Source organism: Misgurnus anguillicaudatus, chromosome 12, assembly GCF_027580225.2.
Source record: "Misgurnus anguillicaudatus chromosome 12, ASM2758022v2, whole genome shotgun sequence".
In the NCBI taxonomy this organism is placed as follows: Eukaryota; Metazoa; Chordata; class Actinopteri; order Cypriniformes; family Cobitidae; genus Misgurnus; species Misgurnus anguillicaudatus.
In genome coordinates, this window is record NC_073348.2 from 36,323,418 (window position 1) to 36,338,327 (window position 14,910).

The following is a 14,910-nucleotide window of genomic DNA, read 5'->3' on the forward strand; positions in this document are numbered from 1 at the left end:
CAATTTTAAAGATATTAAGGTTATATTTTCACACAATCATCCTTTAATTATGTTTTATGTAGAAAAATTAAATCACTTCAGCTTGTTTTCACAGGCTGGGTCAAATACATAGTATGTAAAGCTGTGTCACATGACCACACTGCAAAACTGTTAACATATAAAATCAAGTTGACATTGTTTAACTTAATTTTTATGTTAAAGTACCATAAAAAATATGTTGATTTGAGAAAAATGCTGCCTTATTTTTTTTTACAGTGGAAACAGGTCACATTTACCATTTTAGAAATAAATTTGAATCCCATTTTGTGTAAATGTCAATAAATCTTGCGTTCTTGAGATATCACAAAACCACATAAACAATTATTAAAGTCTTGGTCTGAGTTTGGGTCTGAAAATCATAGTACTGTACGTATCTGGGTTTTAGCTTACGGTTTCAGACGAGACCGCAGCATATTTCATATGTATTAATCGTAATAATACACCTTAACCAAAGGTCGACACGTGAATGCTAGAAAAACATTCAGCGGTTCCTCTTTTTTTTTTTTGATACAAAGGAATCTTAAAGGGAAAAATTGTAATTCTCCCATCATTTATTCACCCTCAAGTTGTTTCAAACTTGAAAAATGTATTTGTTCTGCTGAACACAAATTAAGATGTTTGTAAATAAAGGAGCACCATTGACTGCAGAAAAGCAAAATAATGTGAAAATAAGTTAATGATGCTTAAAATATTTTCCTTTGTGTTTAGTAGAGCAAAGAAATGTACACAGATTTGTAACAACAAGAGGGTGAGTATTTCATTTTTGGGCAAATTATCCCTTTAAATGTATTGGCTTCAATTCCAAACACCAATTTCCAAATCTGTGCAAAAGTTCAAATATTTCTGTCTATTGTCTTTGAGAGTAAAGTCATGTCTGCATTCTAATAAAAAGGTAAATCAACATCTGCTTAACTTATCAAGACTGAATTAGCAGCACTGTTGTGTTTGTGGGGGTGGAGGAAAATTATACGGGCTTTGGACGGGTTCGACGTCCCTTACGTAAGTCTAACATTCTTTTTCGATTTGTCTCCACCGCAGTGGTCCAGCCAGATGAGCTATTACACAAACTCAGCTTTTAAAGACGGCGCTAAACAAAGACTCTAAGATATTAGTGCCCATACCACAATTTGAAAGTATGAATCTTGACATGATCATTATCTAGGACTAGTGTGAAAATTTCACTATGAAAACCATTAAAGTAAGATCAGCATAATTCCTGTGTGGATTCAAGTCATTATGTGAACATATAAAGGTTTTGATTTCCCTTAAAGTGCGTCTGGTTTCTATACATTGTTCCTGTTACAGATGATGTCGCGTCTGACATATTACATACCTTTTTTCTTCTGAAAAAATGTATATACTGTGAGCTCTGAATGCTGGGGTGGTCGTCTCTGTTTCATTGTCTGTATGTGCAAGCTTTATGTAATCAAATATATGTCCTAATATAACCTGTTTCTGATGTTGTTGATTTTGTTGCAAATGCCTCAAACCATATAAAAACTTTAGCTGTACTTGAAAATGAATGTTGTGTTGTTGGATAAACATATCAAACCAATAAGCATCTCAAAATATTTTAGCTTGAGTTATATATAAGATGTCTGTATTATAGATGTATTCGATTATTTATTGCAAAAATGCATTTGTTTGCACATGCACCATGCAGCTTGGGTTTGATATTGGTTTATTTCATTTATTCATCTATTAAACACTGGCAGATAAAATTGTTCATAGCTGTCACCTTTGCACCTAAGTTCATATTAGTACCTCAGAGGTACATACTGGTACACATATCTGTACCAAAACATGTAACATCTGTACAAATTAGGACCTTTTTAAAGGGCACTGCCCCAGTGACAACTAAGGACCATTTTTCGGATAGCGCATGCAAAAACCTTCATACATTTAAAGTGTGCGTTATAAAAAAAATACTATTTAAAGAATTAAATACAACTGCAGATGAAGTTCAGTCCTAATTCATGTAGGGGAGAACCGGGGTGAAAGTAACGCGGGACGAAAAAGCGATTTTCTCAGAGCCTAAATTTGTATTCCAAACAATGTCAGCATCTTTAGCATGTAACCCTTAACAGAGCTGACAAATATTGCGTTATTAGTCATCGCTTTGCACGTATAGGTCCAGAAAGCTGTTTTCGACCATAAAAAGTAAATTACTAAATTGGTCATTTTTTGTTATAACGCGTTGTGTTTCTCATTTCATGTATTATACTGATCAATCTACAGGTTATTTAGTGCTGTAACACATTTTGAAGTTTGACATCTTAGAGTTTTTCAGAATAAAAGTAAATGTCGGGATTTCCTGTTTTGTCCCGCTGCTAATACTGTTGCATTATTTAAAATTTATATTATGTTCATTAAATTTTATTTCATTTTTATAGTGTTCACACTGTTGGAAAATGTTTTATTCTCAACAATTCAAGTTTGTACTGTCGGTTGCTTTTAAAACATTTTAAACTGAAATTTTAAATGAAAATGTCATTTTCATTATTTTTTACAAAGATAACCAAAGTTACATATTAATGAGGTCACAGTCATGTATATTTACTAAAAAGTGTAACACAAAAATCTATCTTGTTCTGTGTGTTACTTTGTCCCAGCTGACTGGGTCGAAACGTGAAATTATACTGAAGTATATTCCACCTGGTATTGAAAGACCACACTTGCGAGCTACTGATAAGAGCAAAAATATATCTCTGTCTAAAACAACATTAGCTTTCAAAATTAAGCTTTTAAATTTAAGTTACTTTCGTCCCTGCTCTCCCCTATGACTAAAGTCTTTACATCTTCATTCTCAGATCTGGAAGTGTCCAGCACCACTGGAATGAGATTTACTATTTTGTTGATCATCTTGCACACAAATTCATCAGGTATGTAATCACTTTCATATTTTATTGTCACCGAATATGTGCAATTGTTATTTGTAAGCATCTGACATATATAAAAATACCACCTGGTGCTTTAGTGGTAACTCAAAGTTTTAGTCTAGTCTGTATCATTTTTACTTGGGTAAGAATTAAAGTTGGCACTATAAAAAGGACATCAAGTAACTATAATAAAAACATAGCAAAGGCTAGAAATCCTGAGAATGCAACAGTAAAAATTGAATTTTTTTACTCTATTAATGTCATCCAGGTAGAAAAAATAGAAAGAAATAATTTACATTTATGCATTTGCAGATACTTTTATCCGAAGCGACCATTTTATCAATAGGCCTATATGTTTATCGAACCACCATGAATAATCTTTGCGTTGCCAACTCAGTGCTTGGCCTGTTGAGCTACAGTAACACCCTCACCTTTTTCTCTTTTTCTTCAGTCCGCAGCTCCGCATGTCCTTCATAGTGTTTTCAACAGAGGGAAGGATCCTAATGAAACTGACAGAGGACAGGTAAGATCACAATGCCATGATTTAAAACTTCACTTATCACTAACTTTCGTTTTGGAGATATTGAAATAAAACTGCTGCTGGCTGTTAATAAAGTGAAAGAGCTAAAAAAATGTAGACCATTTGCTTCTGCATAAAGAAATGAAAGAGAAATATTTGCACACCAATATCAGAGATTGTAACTCAGACTTTGGTGTAATGGCAAATCATTTGGTGACTGTTAAGATGTCTTCTAAAGTAAAAATTGTGAAGAACGGTCATTTTAGGGGACATGTCTAATAAGATGGAGACCTACTGCCTCGTGTTTCTTTTTTTTTTACTGTCCCTAGCTGTTACTAGAGCAGTACCCTTTAAAAAAGTCCAAATGTGTATCATAGAAGTACTAATATGAACTCTTTATGTGCAAAGGTTAACTTTTTGAAAGGGTACCGCCCCAGTGAAATCTAGGGACCATTTATTTCTGACAGTTTCACGACCATTAGAGATCTGATGGCCAACAGTAGCATTAATTAAACTTATTTGTGGTCTGTAATGTGTGCGTACGATCAGGGATCAGATCCGTGCCGGCCTGGAGGAGCTTCAGGGAGTGTTGCCAGGTGGAGACACATTCATGCACAAAGGCTTTCAAAGGGTAAGAAGTCACTTCCAGCGAAGTCCATGAGCATTGTCCATGAAAGGCCAATATTAAATGTGTTTTCAGTTTGTCACACCACAGAAAAATGTGTTATTAAACACGCAGCCAAATTTGGATGATTATAAAACATAAAAAGTTGGAAAAACAGACAGGATTCTCTGCTCTCAAACGCTGGGGCCGTAATTGCTGTCGCCTCTGAAACCACACCCACTCGCGGGAAAGCTGCCGTCTGTCTCAACTGTTTTAAAATACTGCTGCAAGATTAATGCAAACTCCTGATTGTGTTAGGGGCGGGGCCTTGCTCTGTGGCACCAGTGCATCATCAAGCCACCGTTTAGCCCCGCCCAAATAATCCTGAACCCAGATAAAACTGTTGAAGGGTGTAACTCCACAATTCAGTACTACACAGTTCACAGTCTTTGTAAAAGTGTTTCAGCAATATGGTAAATTTCTATCATTTATGATGTGTTTAGAAACAATTCTCAGAAATGACTATACACAAAATGTAAACAGTTTTATTGTTTTCCAGGCGAGTGAACAGATCTACTATGGCACAGGTGATGGTAAGTGGGTGAGATTTTGCATGAATCAGGCACCTCTGCACTCTTAAAAATAAAGGTGCTGTGAAGGTTCTTCACACTGATGCCATAGAAGAACCATTTTTGGTTCCTCAAAGAACCATTCAGTCAAAGCTGAAGTTTCACATACCAAAGTACCTGCTCTGCTAAGTTCCCAAACTCCGTTTTAGCGATGAAAAACATCCACGGGTTGAAAATCAGGAAGACCAGACTTGCAGTTTTTTTATAGACTTGCCGTGTGTGTCGACACATTCGCAACACGCACGTTCGCATATATGCTTAAATGCAACTTAAATGAGGCTCAGTGGAGAGCATCGACTGACGCCACCAGTGTTTGTCCAGAAACTGTCATGTGAGACAGAGGTAGTGATAAAGCGATTTGCAAACATCTATTTGTGGTGGCCAATTTTAATTTTGTGGCAGACTAAGAAATAAATAAATGTATGGGAATGTACAACAACGCTCTCACTTGTATGATGTCACAGCAGTAGGCAGCGCAAATATTATGACACGCCTATAATCCCTTTACTAAACTTGATGGAAAAGCTAACCAAGCCAAAGTGAGGTAAGCTGACCCAACCTAACCCAAACCAAACCGTAGGGTACTATGCAATGGAAAAGCACCATTTGAAACAGAAAGTTAAAGGTTATTTTATGGCATCATGAGGCACCTTTATTTTTATAACTGTGATGGTGACAATGAATGACATTTCAAAACTTTCACACATTGATTTTAAGGACCATGAAAAATCATGTCAGTTCCTGGATTTTTGTCTTCATATCGAGAGAGTTCTTGGCAGTATTGGACTCCCTAAAGCTTTAACGATTGAATATTTTTCCCTCTTAGGATATCGCACAGCGAGTGTCATCATTGCTCTAACAGATGGAGAATTGCGCGAGAATGAATTTGACTTGGCAGCCAGAGAGGTGAGACCTTAGATCCTGTTACTGAACTGAGATATTTTCCACTTCTTTCTTCTTTCAAAAATCAATTTTAATTTACCTGTGGAGACAGATGCTATTTATACTGAAAATACCTGCACGGGCATGTCGTTCTAATCAAAAGAGTCTACATCATCTGTTTACTGTGAATTAGGCCCACAGAGCGACCATTCAAAATGTATTTATTTTATTATGTCCAGTCTTAACAGGTTCACGTCGAGCAGCTTTTCTATATGCACCCCACTGAATTGCACTGTAAACCTTTTTATCAGCATGAAATTTTGAAACATATTGGCTAGAAGAAACAACATGAAAATGATCTAGCGAATAACTCGATAAGATGCTTGCCAAGCCTAGATTATGTAGTCCTCCCCTCACAAAAACTTGACCTTATCAGTAAAAAATCTGTATAAATTTTCACACATCATATTTTACAGCTTGCGTCACATTATTTTGTTTACTTTCCAGCATTTTTAACCCAATACTGGCTTTGTTTCTCTCAGACTATATATTTAATAAGCTAATATACACTCACCTAAAGGATTATTAGGAACCCCTGTTCAATTTCTCATTAATGCAATTATCTAATCAACCAATCACATGGCAGTTGCTTCAATGCATTTAGGGGTGTGGTCCTGGTCAAGACAATCTCCTGAACTCCAAACTGAATGTCAGAATGGGAAAGAAAGGTGCTTTAAGCAATTTTGAGCGTGGCATGGTTGTTGGTGCCAGACAGGCTGGTCTGAGTTTTTCGCAATATGCTCAGTTACTAGGATTCACGCACAACCATTTCTAGGGTTTACAAAGAATGGTGTGAAAAGGGAAAAACATCCAGTATGTGTCAGTCCTGTGAGCGAAAATGCCTTGTTGATGCTAGAGGTCAGAGGTGAATGGGCCGACTGATTCAAGCTGATAGAAGAGCAACTTTGACTGAAATAACCACTCGTTACAACCGAGGTATGCAGCAAAGCATTTGTGAAGCCACAACACGCACAACCTTGAGGCGGATGGGCTACAACGGCAGAAGACCCCACCGGGTACCACTCATCTCCACTACAAATTGAAAAAAGAGGCTACAATTTGCTCGAGCTCACCAAAATTGGACAGTTGAAGACTGGAAATATGTTGCCTGGTCTGATGAGTCTCGATTTCTGTTGAGACATTAAGATGGTAGAGTCAGAATTTGGTGTAAACAGAATGAGAACATGGATCCATCATGCCTTGTTAACAGGCGGTGGTGGTGTAATGGTGTGGGGGATGTTTTCTTGGCACACTTAGTGCCAATTTGGCATCATTTAAATGCCACAGCCTACATGAGCATTGTTTCTGACCATTTCCATCCCTTAATGACCTCCATGTACCCATCCTCTAATGGCTACTTCCAGCAGGATAATGCACCATGTCACAAAGCTTAAATCGTTTCAAATTGGTTTCTTGAACATGACAATGAGTTCACTGTACTAAAATGGCCCCCACAGTCACCAGATCTCAACCCAATAGAGCATCTTTGGGATGTGGTGGAACGGGAGCTTCGTGCCCTGGATGTGCATCCCACAAATCTCCATCAACTGCAAGATGCTATCCTATCAATATGGGCCAACATTTCTAAAAAATGCTTTCAGCACCTTGTTGAATCAATGCCACGTAGAATTAAGGCAGTTCTGAAGGCAAAAGGGGATCAAACACAGTATTAGTATGGTGTTCCTAATAATCCTTTAGGTGAGTGTATATGCAACCCAACACTCCTTTATGACCTCTCTATTTGATATGATTTGCAGGCCGGACGCTCACGGCAGCTGGGAGCTTCTGTCTACTGTGTCGGAGTGAAGGACTTTAATGAAACCCAGGTAAGGTAGCACCAACCCGGGGGTTACAATTTATTATACCCATTATCAGTTAATGAGGGAAAGATGATATTTCATAAATGTAACATGTAAATTAATAAGATCACATGACGATTGTTTGTACAGCTGGCGACGATAGCCGACAGTAAAGATCATGTTTTTCCGGTGTATGATGGTTTTGAAGCTCTGCAAGGAGTCCTTGATTCGGTGAGTGGGGAGACTGAAATAAATCGCATTCGATTTCATCCAAAATTGCCTATATCCATACTATACAGTAGGTGAAAATAGGAAATTCATTGTATTCGTAGTACAGCAGCCGTAATGTACCCGAATGACCTACTACTTCTGGCTCGATTTTTAAGCGTGCATTTGATGGAAATTTATTCCTAATGATCTAATTGGGGTTTAAGTTATTTTGACTACATCATAGGTCAAAGGAAAATGAGAACATGGCAGATGCAGCATGTCTGAAATGTGTTCAAAACGCACCCACACACACAGACACTATATACAGCATACTGATTTAACAATAAAGTTAATCTTTATCTAATTCAGTACTGTCACAGTACACAATACTAATAGTGAGCTGCCTATGTAGGCAGCATATGATGACATCACAGTAAGACAGCATAATTCTGCTGCTCCCTTATTATTAATTATTGTATTATTTATTTTATTCAGATTCTAATGGATCAATGGAGATAATAAAAAAAACATAAATAAACTATATAAACAGTACATTTAAAGATAAAAATGTGTTTTCTTGCCTCAGATCCTGAAGAGGTCATGCATCGAGATCCTTGCAGTGGAACCATCAAGCATTTGTGCCGGAGGTAAACTAACATCAGTCCAGATGCTGAGGTCTCGTCCAGACAGCGAAATCCATTTAGTTTTATTTATTTTTCGTTTTATGTGGTCTGAACGAAAAAAAAAAACATAAAATTTGATTTTTATTTCCCCGACTGAAACCATTCCCATGTGTGTTTCAAAATCTAATGCAGAATGGATTTTTTATTTCTCTTTTTCATTTTCATGAAGATATTTTGCAGTGATGGACAGTGACTTCTTTTTTTAAGGGCGCTCGATGCAAAGTTCATCACAACATGTATGTAGTCCGTCATGTGTGTGGTTCCTTTTTTCAAAATATGTGTTGTGCGCATCGAGAGATCCTGTGTGCATCACGTGTCTTGTCAAAATAAGTGTCTGCTGCAGATGCGTCTAAAGGGTTTATGATAAAATAGCCACCTCGAGTTTGCCAGATACTCACATAATCTCATGCGTAATCAGAGTTTACTGTTAAGGGAGTGTCTTGCGTGTATTTTTTGAACATGAGCGTCTCATAAACGGTTTTGACATGTATGCAGCGGGCACTTATTTTGACAAAACACGTGATGCACATAGTTTACATGACGCAACAAACACGTATTTAAAAAACACAATCAACACACATGAGAATCCGAACACTTATTTTAAATTAGCGCCCCTCGGATGAGCAGTCACGAGCCGCCACACTGCAAAAAAATTATTTTCGAGAAAAAATTTCTTAGTATTTTTGTCTTATTTTAAGAAAAATTATCTAGGAATTCTTAGATTGGGATGGTTTTTCTTGATGAGCGGAATGACCCAGGAGAATAAGTTTTTAGACCGAGGATATCAAATTTGAGTGATTTTGCGCATGAAACAGGCAAAAAACTGCCAATGGGGTAAGCAAAAACATCTTGAACATTTTTCTTAAACACTAAATTCAAGAAAAAATTGCTTACCCCATTGGCAGATTTTTTTCCTTGTTTTATGCACAAAAACACTTAAATGTGATATTTTTGGCCTTAAAACTAGACTTATTTTCTTGGATCTTTTTGCTCATCAAGAAAAAGCATCTTAATTTAAGAATTTTTTGTTATTTTTACTGAAAACATTTACTGAAATTTTTTTCTTGAAAATCATTTTTTGCAGTGCACTGATATTTTGTAAATTTCCTAATGAAAATATATAAAAAAATATTCATAAAATGTTGCTAAGGACATCATTTAGACAACTTTAGAGGAGATTTTCTGCACCCTCAGATTCCAGATTTTCACATAGTTGTATATCGGCCAAATGTAAACCGATGGAAAGCTTATTTATTCAGTTGACCCTTTTATTAAATTGTCCCTTATGACTGGTTTTGTGCTCCAGGGTCACATTTTTGGTATACAGAGAACCTTTTGTGGAATAGAAAGGTTCTGCAGATGTTAAGGGGTTCTTTATTATGGAACCATACAGCCTGACAAGGACCTTTTTGGGAACCTTTACTTTTAAAGGTGTATCAGAGCAGTGTTGGAAACTAGACCATTATTACACTCTTTAAAATAAAGGTGCTTCATGATGCCATAGAAAAAATTGCCAATGGGGTAAGACATTTTTTCTTGAATTGTTCTTGAATTAAGTGTTTAATAAAAAAGTTAGAGGGGAGGTTTCCCATACAAGGCTTATCCTAGACCAGACTAAAATGCATGTTTGAGCCGTTTTAAGTTAAATTAAAAAATTAAATTAAAAAATTAAATTAAAAAATAAATTAAAAAATTAAATTAAAAAATTAAATTAAAAAATTAATTTTATTGACATAGTTTTTTCTTAAGATGCACACCTGTAGTGTTTTTTGTAAGGTATAAAAACTTCTTAAATATTAATAAGGCCTAGTCCTAAGGTTAACCTAAACCCTGTCCGGGAAACTGTCCCAAAGCATTTTAGCCTTGTCCCAAATGGTACACATTTTGGACTTGTGGTCCTTCTCAGAGTCCACACTTTGATGTCATCATAGAGGGCAGACTTTAGGGACCCTTGATGCGAGTCCACGTGGGTGCACCGGAGTCGTATTTTGGGACAGACTCAAGCGTCAAGCTGGAAATAGGAAGAGAAGTTGCCCGTCAGTGTGAACTCCTCCCTTCCTTCATCTGATTTCTCTTTTGCAAGGACTTCTGGGTTGGTAAAGGGGGCGCTGATGAGCACACTTTAAAGCGTAAAAATGACAGCTTGGACACCCTACGAACTCGTAGACTTAGTGAGCTCGCGCAATTTAAGGCCATGAGACCGAAAGTCCACATGAAGTGCGCCATTTGGAACAGGGCCTTTCTTATCCCATTGGCAGATTTTTTTGCTTGTTTTATGCACAAATTGACTTAAGACAAAAATACTAAGAAAGTCATTGTTTGCAGTGTGTACATAACTAATCTCCTAATTTTCTCCAAAAACCTCACAGAATCCTTCGAGGTGGTCGTCAAAGGCAACGGATTCCTTCACGCTCGTGATGTGAATCGAATTCTTTGCAGCTTCCGCATCAACAACACCATCACCGTGAGTAAGTGAAACCATGCACAGATTCATTTCTGATCTTTTCATCGCCAGCTGCCAGCTGACAGTTTGATTAATAGACGAACCTCTGTTAACAACACATGCCAAACATTCACCGTCTTCAATAAGGTACAATAGTAATGTATGTGAGTATGTTATTAGATTGACACCAGGAACTGAATCTGTCTTGGCCTGTTAATACACAGATTCGCTGAACCTGCCATATGGACGTATGTTTGAGATTCGCCAAGCGTTGTGTTTGAACATGTGGCGATGCAGGCAGCTCGGGTTTTGTCTTTTGTGATGCTAAAGAGGCCAATTGAATCCAAATGTCAGAACGGCTGTTGTGTTTTTCAGAATGGGATGTGATCTAGCGTGGCGCTTGAAAAGATTGGCCGCAGCACTTGTAAATCACAAGACTTTCCTTCAACACAAACCACATGTGCACACATCCATACACCACTAGGGAAGAAAGTGAGAGGCGATGAAAAAAATTATAGATATTTTTCATTGATTCTATATGTCTTCGGTTTAATGTTACAGCATGTGTGGGCTATAAATAAACGCTGAATTGAATAAATATTGTGAAGGTGAAGAATACTCTTCACAATATGATTCTAGCACAACTGGTACATTCATTGGGTAACTAATAAAAGGCTTTAATGCTCAGAGATTGAAATACAAATTGGTAGAAATCGACCCTCTGTGGTTATGATGCTCGAATCATTTGTGAGATTACTTTTTCTTTTTCTCTCAGTTTATGTTTTACTTTTAAAAAATCAGCTGATAGGGCAGAATGCAGACCTCATTGGTTGCCTAAGCCAGACTTAGTACTCTTCAAAATCTTATTCTTTGAGAAAATAACAAAATACATTTTCATTTCAGCATCAGTATTATTTGAATGGCAAAAATATCCAATAAACCTTTGGCTCTTGGATGTTCCCATCCCATTTTCAGATATACGTGTTAAGTGTCAAACAACTGCAACATAATAATTGGTCAATTTTGTTCTTTGTGTGCTGTAAATATTAATTATTCTGCTCTTTACTCCTGAACCTCAAGTGTCTTTGCAAAAAATAATTACTACCACAATTATTTGTTCACTGAAAAAAAAATGATTCTTTCAATTTACTCAATTTTTGCAAATCTATTTATTTGAGCTACATTTAAACAAAAGGTTTTTATTTTATTTATTTTTGTTTGTTTGTTTGTTTAAATTTAGCTTAAATTGATTGAATGAATAATTTTTTTAGTGTTCCAAAGTGAAGTCATTTGGTAAAATGACTGTAATTTTTGATTGGCTTTTTCTTTCTATCTGTTCACAGTATCCAAGCAACACATAATCTGTAATTGCAGGTGTGCGTTAAAGACATGGGTCTTAAAAGTAAGGGAGGACAGGGACATGTAGGCCTATATAGTAAAGCAAAATAAAGTAAACTGTGACATGTGACATATTATATCCAATCCATTCTTCATACAATGGTCTACCAGTAAAATTTATCAAAAATTGGGACCAAAAATGATTTGGACACGTTGACTTGACCATGTTTTGCTTAGGGTAATAAGTAATAAATTATGAGCAATAGCCCACATAATAATAATATAACAAGCGTTTAAGCAAAAGATAACATGAAATTAGCTTTTGCGCGCTGTCTAAATTATGATGCGTGTTTTCAGACCCAACCCTCCACATCTGTCTTGTTTTGCCGTTAAGTTGATAAGCACACAGCGAGCAAAACTAAAATAATTATCTTACACAAGAGAATATTTTAACTACATTACATTTGCATTTTGAGCACTCAAATAAAAAAAAACTTTTTTTATCATATTATTAGTTGAACATATTATCAATCTTTATTTGAGATCAAAGCATATTGGATCATGTTTCTCAAGTTCAACCATTTAAACACATTATGATAATGCAAATTAGTGGGTGGCATCATTATTACTATTAAATAATATCACAATGTGAACGTTAACATTTCTAATAACACACTAAAAAAACTAACTTTTGGTGTAGTAAAATATATTAGAATAACTCTCATCATTTCTACATAGTAATATTAACATTTATTGAGAACTTGATTTTTCTAAGTAAAATTATGATAAATACACAATTAATTAATGTACAGAATGAACTGTGTGGGAATAGTAAGTCGTATTAGATATTTTCTTGTATTATTTAACTGTTTTATAGTCACTGCACATATCTTAAAATAATTAAGTTCATTTTAATCAAAAACTTTAGCGCGATCAAGTTATCAAATCTGAGTTCATTTAACTTAAGCGTATAAAATCCATTAAACTAAAACATTCAAGTAAATGAGCTTAAATTTATTTGCACATGTTGTAAGTAATACCCACAATCCTTTGCGCCTGAATATTTAGCTTTTTCACAGAATAAGAAGAACTGATAAGAACTTAAACTACTTAAATATTTGTTAATAAAATGTTATAAAAGTTTAAGCTCCTTTATTGTTGTTGATGTTGTTTTGTTGTAAATGATAATTTTGTGAAGTCACCGTTCAGGTAATCAGTGTTTCCCTACATGAACGCTGTTTAAAACATTTTATTGTATTTCTCTCCACATTCCTGACAATTAATGTCAAAAACGAAGTTTTGTGTGAAGTTTATTCAATGAATTTTGTGTTATAATGCCATTTATAACACTGAGAGTAACTAAGTTTTAAAGAAAATAACAAACAGTACAATCTACCATACAACAGTAAATAAGATTTATTTAATATTTTTAGGACAGCAATGCTTCAACATTCAAAAAAGTAATAGACTTTAACTAAACGATTAAAATAAATCTAACTTCTAAAATAAAATAATTAAGGGACATTTACTTAATTATTTAACAAATGATTTTTATGCATTATTAAGTAGATTTTATTTGATTTTAGTAGGTAAGTTGTACTTTATAAAAGCAGTAAATTTTACTTTAAGAAAGTTCATGCAAATTGTTACGAGGATTTTTTAAAGTAAATTTTACAAGTTGTTTTTTTTGTGCAGGCAGCATTTTTTTTTTGCAAAATATTATTTCTTCATCATTTTGATTTTAGTGTGAAATTTGACCGAGGCTGAACATGCAAGATATTAAAAATAATATTTAATGATTTTAAACAACGTCCTTGATCCACATGAAACTGCATTTTAACCATTTTTGTCTTTCCAGTGAAGAGACCTCTGGTAGTTAAGGACACGTACCTGCTCTGCCCAGCGCCTGTACTGAAGGAGAAAGGAACGTAAGTGCTGCTGGAAACCTTTTCTCCTGCAGAAGTCAGAGAATGGAAAGAGAAACACACAAGCCAAGAATCAAATATAGGACAGAAATACACCCAAGTTTCTTCTTCTGCTTGCAGTCACACTTTCCAGCTGAAACGATCAACATGTGTTGCTACTGTAGTCCAGAAATATTGTGTTGGTTTAATTTGAAGCTTCTGCAGATTTAAATCATATATCTGTCTCTGAATCACTTTTATGATTATTTATTGAACTGTTAATGTAGCTCAACTGGTCGGGCATCACATCCCATTAAACACATGACGTGGCCCTGTCTATGAATTCCAGGCTAGTCTCAATCTAAATATGAGATTTAAGTTTGATTTCACATCAATATCAATCTTTGTCATGATCTTACTCAGTCCATATTAAAGATAGCAAGGTTATATTTTCACAAAATGTTCTTAACATTATGCAGGATGATTTGATGTAGAAAACAGTATATTGAATGAATGCATTGTGAATGCATCTCTCGTCCACAGATCTGCCACTCTCCATGTCAGTATGAACAACGGCCTGAGTTTTATCTCCAGTTCTGTGACCATCACAACCGTGACCTGTGTAAGTACAGTACTGTAACTCAGTTGGAAGAGTGTTGAATTAGCAACTAATGATTGATAGATGTATACTTTACATGCACTCTCGTCACCTTATATCAAAGCATCGGCTAAATGTATGAATGTACAGTGCTTAACAAATGTGCGTAAAACCTCATTCACAGAGCACTTTGGTCCCAGAAAATATCTGTAAAATTGGCAGACAGGCTTCTGGTTTACAGGACGTGTTGGTTTCCGGGATCGCTCCTGGAAAGAGAACCTAGTAACATTGCTGTAAAAAACACAGAAAGTGTGTGAACAAT

At 35.6% G+C, this 14,910-nt stretch overlaps 1 protein-coding gene across 1 annotated transcript in view; it reads left to right on the top strand.

Annotated features, from left to right (window-relative positions):
- antxr1b (ANTXR cell adhesion molecule 1b) overlaps positions 1-14,910 on the top strand; it is a 35,750-nt gene that overhangs the window by 3,955 nt on the left and 16,885 nt on the right. The window contains exons 2-12 of the mRNA XM_055207783.2: positions 2,850-2,921; positions 3,370-3,441; positions 3,988-4,069; positions 4,602-4,635; positions 5,498-5,577; positions 7,371-7,439; positions 7,563-7,643; positions 8,209-8,269; positions 10,675-10,773; positions 13,945-14,014; positions 14,534-14,612. Coding sequence (XP_055063758.1) covers positions 2,850-2,921; positions 3,370-3,441; positions 3,988-4,069; positions 4,602-4,635; positions 5,498-5,577; positions 7,371-7,439; positions 7,563-7,643; positions 8,209-8,269; positions 10,675-10,773; positions 13,945-14,014; positions 14,534-14,612 — 799 coding nt within the window. The remainder of the gene's footprint in view (positions 1-2,849; positions 2,922-3,369; positions 3,442-3,987; positions 4,070-4,601; positions 4,636-5,497; positions 5,578-7,370; positions 7,440-7,562; positions 7,644-8,208; positions 8,270-10,674; positions 10,774-13,944; positions 14,015-14,533; positions 14,613-14,910) is intronic.